The 10,539-nt window shown below is 37.5% G+C and overlaps 1 protein-coding gene across 3 annotated transcripts in view; it reads right to left on the bottom strand.

Moving 5' to 3' along the window:
* ppp3cb (protein phosphatase 3, catalytic subunit, beta isozyme) overlaps nt 1-10,539 on the bottom strand; it is a 54,042-nt gene that overhangs the window by 41,871 nt on the left and 1,632 nt on the right. Inside the window, exon 1 of one of the 3 annotated variants that reach the window (XM_016576287.1) lies at nt 8,875-8,939. The exons of the other annotated variants lie outside the window; for them this stretch is intronic. Within the exon in view, the coding sequence (XP_016431773.1) occupies nt 8,875-8,899 (25 nt within the window). The 5' untranslated portion in view covers nt 8,900-8,939. Of the gene's footprint in view, nt 1-8,874; nt 8,940-10,539 lie in introns of those variants that run through there. 3 annotated transcript variants of the gene reach the window in all.

The raw sequence follows: 10,539 nt of genomic DNA, 5'->3' as shown, positions 1-10,539 counted from the left end.
AAGGTGGAAGAGAGCACTGTACATTCCCTCCCCCCACCTACAATCCCTGCCGGTACGAGACTCGAACCCACAACCTTTGGGTTACGAGTCCGGCTCTCTAACCATTAGGCCACGACTTCCCCTGTGCCAGAACAATGCGATGAAGCGTGCAGCGATTTACATAATCGTGGGGGGGGAAACACAAGAAAACAAAATACTTTCAAAAACAGAAAAAAACTAGGGGAGAAGAGGCGCCGCTCACTTTCTGTTTGCGGTACGGTGTTCTGTCACGGATCGGCTACTGTGGAAGAGCACGGAGCGAGGAACGAGGAGACGTGGAGTACATCAACAAGGAAGTTTAATAGAAGAAAGGGAACCAGGAAAACACACGTAGCTGAGGAGGTGGACATCAACAGACATTCACAAAACACGGAACAGAGTCTGACAGCTATGAAGCACATTGCATTCAAAAATGTATTAGATTTTGATTTTCATTGGATAGAGAAAACTACTAACACATTTTCCAAACTTTTGTGTTCTACAGAATAAAGAAATGCAAACAAGGTATGACATGAGGGTGAGTAAATAATGACAAATTGTAATTTTTGGGTGTACTTGTTTTTTTGTTTTTTTTTTAAATGAGGAAACTCACTTAAATGATAAATTCAGCCTTTACATGTCAGACTTTGGACTACTCATTCACAGGTGAGGTATGATTCAGGCACAGTAACTTATGCAGAAGCAGAGTTTTCCTGTAATGAGGTCGTACTGAAGCCGTACTGGATTATTAGCGAACTCACTGTACAATACAACACTGCTGCTGTGGATGTTGTCAGTGGGAAGCTCACTTCTGGCTTAGGTGGGGAGGAAGTACGACAAAGAATTTCAGAGATTTGTGATGTCGAACAACAAACTTGTGCAATCTGAAGGGGCTGTAACTGCAGCAAGCGAAGACCATCAGACACCCACGGTGCTGCTCCAGAAGCACTTCCAGTGTGCAAGCTGCAACATCCTGTAATTAAACTGCTGACAATCTGAAATACATCATCCTGTGATCACACAACCATGGGATGGCTCTGTTTCAGCCCCTGAGACCTAAAAGCAATGGAACCCACATTTTGCTGTGTGTCAGACAGAAGCGTTGTATTGTTACTACAGGCGAGCTTCAAAAATACAGCTGCCACATCCTTTGACAATCCCAGAATTCTGTATAAAGATGAGACGAAGAGAAAGAAAATGTACTGTCGGAATGAGAATGGAGAAAATTAACTAAAGGGATGGATAAGAGGGAGAGTCGCGCCTGACCCAGATCGGGAGAAGGTAACAGCATCACGCGCCTTTGACGGCGGGATTTTTACAAGTGCCGTTTGATGTTGCACAATTAATGCATGCTTCACACATGAAGGGGCCATCTGCACGTGCACAAAAGCAGGAGGCGGGACTTTAAGATGACAAACACACCAATGAACCAATCAGCAGAGTGAGCTGGGTTGACTGACAGGCCAGAAATGATGAGGTCATCCACTCAGGCAGCAGTAAATACAGGTTAAAGATCCGTTCTACTGGATTCCTTGATCACAGAAGCGTTCCTGCTTTCGCGTGGCCTCATTAGGTCTCAGCTCTGCGCTATCCACTGTGTCCTCTGTGCTCCAAACTCACACCCAAAGTATTTATGTTAAAGAGGCTAAATTTAGTCTCACTCATTCTTTCTCTCTTCCTCTTCCACTCTTCCTCCTAGTTTCACCTTTAGTCTGTTTTGAACCAGATCTGCGTATGAGTATCTGTATGTGGCGGCATGTTATTTTTACTCTGGTCCACATCCTGTGTTGTGCACTAATGATTATCCTACAATTTCCTGGCAGTCACCCTGCTGCATTCTCATCCAGGTCTAGTGTCAGTTTAAAGGAGCAGTTCTGCCAAAAATGATCAATCTGGCATTATTTACTCACCCTCATGTTGAGACAAACCTGTATGTTGTGTTATGTTTTGTTCGTCAAACACAAAAGGAGATATTCTGATGCTGCTTTACAGGGAAAAAAATCTAATTGTGAATTTTCTGATAAAAAAATTGTGATTAAAATATTTAAAATGTGATTAAAAACAATAAAAATAACAATAACAACAACAAAAATTATATTTATTAATTATAAATAATAATAATATAAATAATATAAATATTTATATAATAATAATTATTATTATTATTAACAAATACATATTGTAATATTTCACTGAAAAATAAAATGAGTATTTAAAAATACTATAATAATTTTATTTTACATTACAACTGTGAAATTACAATACTAATATTTATGTATATATTAATTTATTTATTTTCATATTTATTTTGGTGTAAGCCCTTAAAAGTTTTTCTTTTGTTGACAACAGCTGGTGCACTGGGCAATGATTTTTGGGTCATGATTTTTGTTTTATTTCAATGAATTATGCAGCCATATCATACAGGTTTGTAAATAAATAAACAATGTCAGAATTGTACTATTCCTTTAAAGGAAGTTATGACATATAAAAAGTAATGATGAATGACAGGGTGAGTGTGATTTTAGCAGGAGGTCCTGCCCAGGGCACAGATGACTGCATTTTGTTTTCCATCCTGTGTGTCTGTGTGTGTGAGACACAGATTGCGGTGTGTGAAGGTGGTCAAGCATGTGAGCGTTCGCCATTACACACAACTGCATGTATCAGTGTGTGTGTGTGTGCTCAAGTTAACGTCTCTAGTGACCCGTAACATATGTGTGTGTGTGTGTCTGTGTGTGTTTGTGCATTTGTGTGGGAGGAAACAGTTTTCATCATTTTCCTGCAGTCCTGTATCACCGCATTTGATGGGAGATTGCCTCTCTCTCGCTCTCTCTCCATTGCATCATTCAGGTGGGCGATGAAGTTGATTAGCTCAGTATCTGGTTAGATGGGCACCACTTTAGTCCTTAATAAAAGCATTCTCACATGCTTGAAAGCAGAACTGAAGTGTGTGACACTGGCTACTTTCGGAATAGCATACTACATACTTCATATTACAATACTAGTCTTAATATTTCTGCAGCATGCAAATATTCTGTATGCATGAACTACCTGGATGACCTACGACATTTGCCAAAATGTGCAGTATACAAAAGAGTACTGCAGTATGCAATGCACTGAGCACTGAGCCCTATATCCCACAATGCAGTGTACTTGACCTTCCATTTCCAGTGTGACAAATCAAGCGAGTATTATCAGCTGCAATGCTTTACATCTTTTTCTGGCCTCACTACTTGAACAGACTGCCAAGAGTTAAGATGACTTTATAGAAACTTGGATTAAAAATGCAAAAAACTGAAACTTGACTCCACTTACTGTAATATGCTAATTTACTGCATATGAAAACATTTTGTAATTACCAGAAAGAGAGTCTGACTTTCTAAGTTGGGGGAATGTAAATTTAAAAATAATGGTGGAAACAAATTGATATTGGTTATGATTAAGTAATTGTGAATATTTTCTTTACAATTTTCATTTGTACACATTTTTTGTATTGTAAATGAATAAAAGCAAATCAATGTGCTTTTTGAAGCAACAGGCTTGTTTGACTAAATATTTCCCATCATTTTCTGTGGCAGAGGAAGAATGTTAAATACACTGACAATGCATAAGTTACACACTTAATGTGCAATTTTTTTTTCTTTAAATGGTTTTTGTCAGTAGTAAAATTGAAAGAATTTTGAAATTGGCCAATGCATTCATTTTTTTCAAAACAAAATCACTTAAATGAACACAATTACATTATAATTATGACTTCCAAACTCATAAGCAGGAACATCCCAAGAGGATCAAACATGCATGTAATGAGGTCATGTGACAAAGTTAATGAATAGGAGAAACCGCAATGCGCAATATGACGGCTCCAGTCCTGCCTTCTAAATAAAAGAGTCACTGCCATTAGAAGCTCTGGTTCCCATAGAAACCTGAGACTCGCATACACTTAGGACTGCACATGCGCATTGGTGGGACCGATCTGAAAAATATACTTTGTTAATGCTATTTATGTCACGTCTGTCTAAGGTTTTTGTTCATGTTTCATGTTTTCAGTTCAGGTCTATCAAGTCATGTCTTTTATGTCCTATCTTTTAGTTTGGTATCAGTTATGTTTCCTGATTCATGTCATGTGACCTCCTATTCCAGCTTGTTTCTCGTGTCTTGTTTTCATTGTCTTTTCTCATTATTAGTTCTGTTCTCTCACTGGTTCATATCCATTTGTCTTGTTATCTTGTTAAGCAGTTCTTGTCTTGCATTTAAGTCCTCATGCTTGACATTTTTCCTTGTTGTGTATTGAAGCACTTTATTGTTCCATGACGGGTCATTGCTTTTGTCTAGTAAAGCTATAGTTTCTCATCTGGGATTAAGTTCAGAGTTTATGTTTTGGATAAAATCTATTCCATCTTCCCAACATTAGACACTGGACCACAGCATTAATATGGTTTCTATAATGTTTACAAGTATCATGGTAATACCATGGTATTCTTTGAAGTGTCTTTGAGTAATATGTAAAAATATTCTTGTTGAAAAAACACCATTATATTATCATGCCTTTTTAGGTTCAATGTTTTGGTATTATCATGTTTTTTCTGAACATGGTACTATGGTAATACTATGTTGTTTTGGACACGATACCATGGTAAAACTTAAATTATTCAAAATATCTTGGAGAAACATCTAATTATTGGAATTCATCTTTCCAACATTAGACACTAGTACCACAGTATTCCCATGGTTTCTAGGACACATAAAAGTATCATGGTAATACCATGGTTTTCTATCAAGTTTCTTAGAGTAAAGTGTAAATAATTATGAAAAGCACACAATCTTCTTCACTAAAAGCACCATGATATTATCATGCTTTTTTGAAGTACATTGTAATGGTACTAACATGTTTTTGTCTTTTTTTCTGGACACAATACTATAGTAAAAGTTTATTTTGGACACGGTACCAAGAAACATCTACATAATTATGCCAAGCATCCTATTTAACGCTATTGGCTTGCATTTATTTTATTGCTTATGGTTTTAATGCCTTTATAATGCTATTTCAGCATTTATCAGACAAGCCAGACTTTATTGCTTATTTGAAATATGCCATTTAAATGAGTTTGGCCAGAGATTTCAGTATTTCTCCTTTCAGATATATAAGAGGTGGTCTTGCATGCCTGAAGTAGCTGCATTGTAAATATGGCCATCAAGTAAACTAATGTTCCTTAAAAAGTACTTTTATACTAAATTGTGCAACATGGGTTTGGCTAGTTAGCATAGTTCAGTTAGCTACACCATTCAGATAGTCATTCAAAAGTATCTATGGGATTTACAGATCAGGTTATTGGCTGATAAAATCCACTACAAAAATGCTTTGATGTAAATTGGAATGTTAAATGATAGTGTCACAAATCAAGCCTCTGTGGCTCCCTCCAATCACCACCAGCGGGAACCATCACCGGAATATTAACCGGTTCTTTCGGACTTCATTTCCCATCACCCCATGCCTGAGACTGATCACCTGCACAGGTGTTAATCATTACCCAGACTATTTAAGCTGTGCCTTCTCTACCCTCTTTGCGAAGTCTTGTTTTGCTACTGCTGACATTACGAAGCGTTTGTTCCCTGTTTGATTTCCTGTCGCCTACCTGGATTGTTTATTCTCTTCTGATCGTTTGCTGCCTGCCTTATTGACCCCTGCCTGTCTAGTGGATTTACTCTATTCTCTGTCTGCCGCCTGCCTCGACCATTTGCATGGACTCTGTTTATGATTCTGCCTAGCCTATACTTTGTTCTTAATGCTGCTAACTGAACTTTGCCTGTCTGACTCATCTTGTGTATTAATAAAGCTGCACATGGATCCCAACGCCACTGACTCTTCGTCACAGATAGTTTTCTTCAAATGTGATATAATAAACACAATTGGTTTGATTAGAATTGCATAATGTCCACATGCTATTTTTTAAACAAAGTTAGCAATATTCAGTATATACTGTGCAGTATGCAGTACTCTAAAATTCCATTCCAAACACTGCCTGAGCGTTTGCCCCTGTGTGCAAGAGAAAGAGATTGCTGGGACACAAGCGCATGCACATCCATCCATCCATCTATCTACTGTCAAGTGCCTAATTCCCCGTCTCTCCCACTTCTCATCCTCCGCACTTTTCACACATTCCCCCTCTCTTTTCTTTCACCTGCTCCCGTTTCATTTATCGCCAGGCTCATGTCAACACTCTCTCTTAGTTTCAGTGTTGGGCTTTAACATCCCGTTCATGTTGCGTGTCAGCGCTCGGCAGGAGGCATGCATGAATTAACACAGGCACAAAATCTGGAGAAAAATTTCGATTTTTTAAGCTGTTTCGATAATGCCATGAAAGTGTGTGTTTATGACTGCATGCAAATAATATATTCCCGCTTCAAAACCTCTCCATTCCTAGGGTCCAAGAACACCTATTAGTACCAATCATAAAAAATACACCATGATGCAATTAGAATAATCTAGTCATTATTGTCGCATTACTACATTCCTTGAGGAGACAGATGGCAGTGAGGCGCATTCTGTCTCACGGAGAATGCAGCACATAATAACTTGTGGAAATGAGCAAATTCATCTCAAGCAATCTACTCGCTTACTTTGTGTTTGTCTCAAGCGTTCCATCTTCTATGCACCACTTTTACTCTCTGTTACTCCCTAGAACAATTTGCAAAAATTACTACAGTATTACCACAGACATGGTACAATAGTGATACTTTGGTTTTTTGGACATGGTCCCATGGTAAGATATCTTGGAGCAACATCTAAATAATTATGGAATCTTATTCCATCTTCCCAACTATGGACATTGGTACCATAGTATAACCATTGTTTCTAGACTAGAACAAATATACAAGCATAATGGTAATACCATGGTATTCTTTGAAGTTTCTTTGAGTAATATGTGAATAATTATCCCAAGCACACCATCTTCTAGACTAAAAAACACCATGGTATTATTTTCAATGTTTTGTTATTACCATTAATTTTTCTGAATATGGTACTATGATAATACTATGTTTTTTTTTAGACATGGTACAATGATAATACTTGGAGCTATGATATCTTGGAGCAACATCTAAATAATTATGCTAAGCATTTCATCTTCCCAGCACTGGACATTGGTACCATAGTATTACCATAGGACACATACAAGTATCATGGTAATACCATAGTATTCTTTGAAATTTATTGGAGTAAGCATGTAAATAATTATGCAAAGCACACAATTTAATTTAATAAAACACCTATTATGCTTTCTAATGTACAATATAACCATGTTATTTTTTTCTCTTGACACAGTACAATATTAAAACATTTGGAGGTCCAAGCAAAATCTAAATAGTCATTTCAAGAATCACATCCTCCAAATATTGGACATTGCCACACAGTATTACCATCGTTTATAGACTAGATCACATAAATCTCAGGTTTGGTGTTTTCCAAACCTTACAAACAAGTTCTGTGGTTGTACCATAGTACAGTGATGTTATCAGATGATAATACCATAGTACTGAAATTCATGTACCCTGGTATCTACAAGGTATATGTTCAAAATATCATAGTACTTTTTGGTACGTTTTAAAATATCATAGTACTTTTTGGTACATTTTTAGTGTAACAAAACTGTACCATGGTAATGTCATGCTTTTTCGAACATGGTAGTATGTTTCTTGAATTTTTGGACATATACCATGGTAATACCATAGTACTGTCAGACCTACACTGGAGTACCATGCAATATATGCATATATCTATCAAAAGCACCATGCTGCTTTTATAATCAAGGATAACCCACTGTACTTTTTTCCTAAAGGTTTCTATGAACCATCAGGCAGTTTCTCACTTCCGCTGTGTCCTCCTCATACCTTTCTCACCGTCACACTGGCTGCTTTGCCTTCCTCGTACACCAGCTATATCTGGACACGCTCTCACACAGACCTTCCCTAAAGCTTAGTACCCAAGATACCTAACGGTTAATATTACATAAATGTGACACATATGCTGCACTATGATTATTTAATGCAGAATGGCATATGTTGCTAAATAATTACAGGCGACCACACTCCAGGGTTGAAGGGATAGCCCTTACAGTACACAACACCTCTCTCTCTGCCCAAACCACACTTGCTCACACACTATGGTGGCCCAAAACGTGCCTCCCCTGTCCATTCTTATTGTTTTCCATAATCCAAACAAATTGATCACATATACACAGGGGATAGATGCTTTTGGGTAGCTTTTCAGTATGCACAGGCATTGCTGAAGTCTAATTAACCCCTCTCTCCACTGACCGCCCACACTATACATCCACATACACATATCCCATCATCCAGTGATGGCATAGTCTCTTAACGTATTTATGCATCACATCACATGAAATATATAGTACTGCAATGCAACTTGTTTTTCTGCAATAACATTTCGCTTTAATGCCACTGGGATTTCTGGATGCAGCGCATCCTCTATGTGCATTCCTTGTTTACAGTGTGTAACGCTGTACCAACGAATCGATAAACTGCTTCGGAAAGATACACTAAAATACCCTCATAGGCCGTCTATGCAAGGATGTGTATGCCAGTGCACGAACTGACATTGCGAGGATCTCAGCGCATTTTCCCCGCATTACAAGAGTGTACTCGTGCAAGGTCTCGAGGCATTGCACATTTCACATCATTACACGCACAATCGATACGGTAACCCACAAGATCACCTCGTTATCCGAGCGCTGGTAGCTACCCGACAAGCGCGCGCACTGACATTAGAGTAAAAGATGCGACTGGGCGAGCGCAAGGAGATGCATGAAACAATGCAGGAATGCAATGCAAAAGCCACGCTACCTTTAAGTCGTCCTTTCGCCGTCATCCTCAAACTGCCAAAAATATTTCATTGGATCGAGATGTTAATCTCTCTTCTCTCTCTCTCTCTCTCTCTCTCTCGGGTAACCTGGCACTCTATAACAGTTCATCCATCCGCCATCAGGCGCGCGCAGCCGTCGATGCGCTCCACAGATGTGGCAAGCTGTTTCGCTTTTATTCTTTAAAACTGTCTTAGATTTATGTGACTACTATTTAGTTTTAATTACTACATGTATACATGTAATATAGATTCTAGTACCTATTCCAATAGTGACTAGCCTTTATCTACAAAAAATAGTAAAAACAATGTTCACTCAGAAATTGCTAGCAAATTCACAAATATTAACAAAGAAAAAGCAAGTAACACATTGAATTAAATGTGCCATTTTGAAGTAGAAACACTGATTGAAAATAGTATTTTCTTTTTAAAAAATGTCCTCCAGTAATCTTTGTTTTATTTACATCTTCGAAAAAGAAGATGTAGAAGAAAAGATGTAAAGGCATTTGGCCCCCCCTAAATTTGGAATCATATCACACCAAACAATTTTGGGTGAAATGCGCAGTTTGTCATGTAAACTATATAAAGAAAAACATCACCAGCTGCTAAATTCAAATCTGCATTCGCTAGCTGGCACAGAGCCAGAGACGCACATGTTTTTAAAGCACTGCACATTATAACCAATCCCATACGATTTTGTTGAGCTTATGAATGCAAGTACCAATCAGACGCGTTCAGATGAGTCATCGCTGAAACACGCTGTTTTGTCACCACGCGCGCTGGCTGACTTAATTCTCTGGCTAATTCTCTCATCAGAAAAAACAAAATGAAGATGTACGAATGTAAGTAAGATATTAATTTCACAGTGTAAACAGCTTTAGAGATTATTATGGGACTTTTTGAGAGTGCTTGAACTCGCTGGACTTAAGTGAAAATGTTCTTTGATAATGTAAACGTTCTTTGCTCTCTTTTTGTACAATGAACAATTCATAGGCTAATTAGTAACTTACAATGTTTTTATTAAATTCACATTAAATACAAAGTCAGTCATATTAAAATATTTTATGACACCCATATCTGGTACTTAAGTAAAAAGACAGATTTTTATGCAAAGTTAATAGATTACACTATTAGGCTACTTTGCCCATCGCCCATTATAGATTAAATCTATAAAGGTGCAAAATGCATTTACTTACACATATTTGAGAATCGAGATATTTCATGATATATTTTGGTATATTTCGAATAAAAAATAAAAAAATAAAAAATAAACCCCTGCTGAGAAAAACAATTGACACCATTAGAATTTTTTTTATGTTTTACTGGTTACAATGGGACTTGTATTGGTTTTACTGGAAACTGTTATGGACCCTGTTGGTTTCTACTGATAATTGGTTGCCTTCTATTGGTGGCTTGTTAAAACCAATAAATCCGAATGGAATAAGTCCCAAAACACACTACAGAAAACCATTTTTTAAAGGTTTTAATGGTTAAAAGTTAATGGTTTGATGTTTGTAATGTTATTTGTTGTGGAAACCATTACAATTTTCTGTGATGGTTTTATTGTTTGTTTTTTTCAGTAGGGACATAAGCCCATATCAGTTTTACAGTGGTATTGTGGCTGCTGTGTGTCACATGACAAGCATGAG

The sequence above is a fragment of the Sinocyclocheilus rhinocerous genome, unplaced genomic scaffold (assembly GCF_001515625.1).
Source record: "Sinocyclocheilus rhinocerous isolate Xijiao unplaced genomic scaffold, SAMN03320098_v1.1 scaffold474, whole genome shotgun sequence".
In the NCBI taxonomy this organism is placed as follows: Eukaryota; Metazoa; Chordata; class Actinopteri; order Cypriniformes; family Cyprinidae; genus Sinocyclocheilus; species Sinocyclocheilus rhinocerous.
This window is presented reverse-complemented; position numbering and strand designations above follow the sequence as displayed.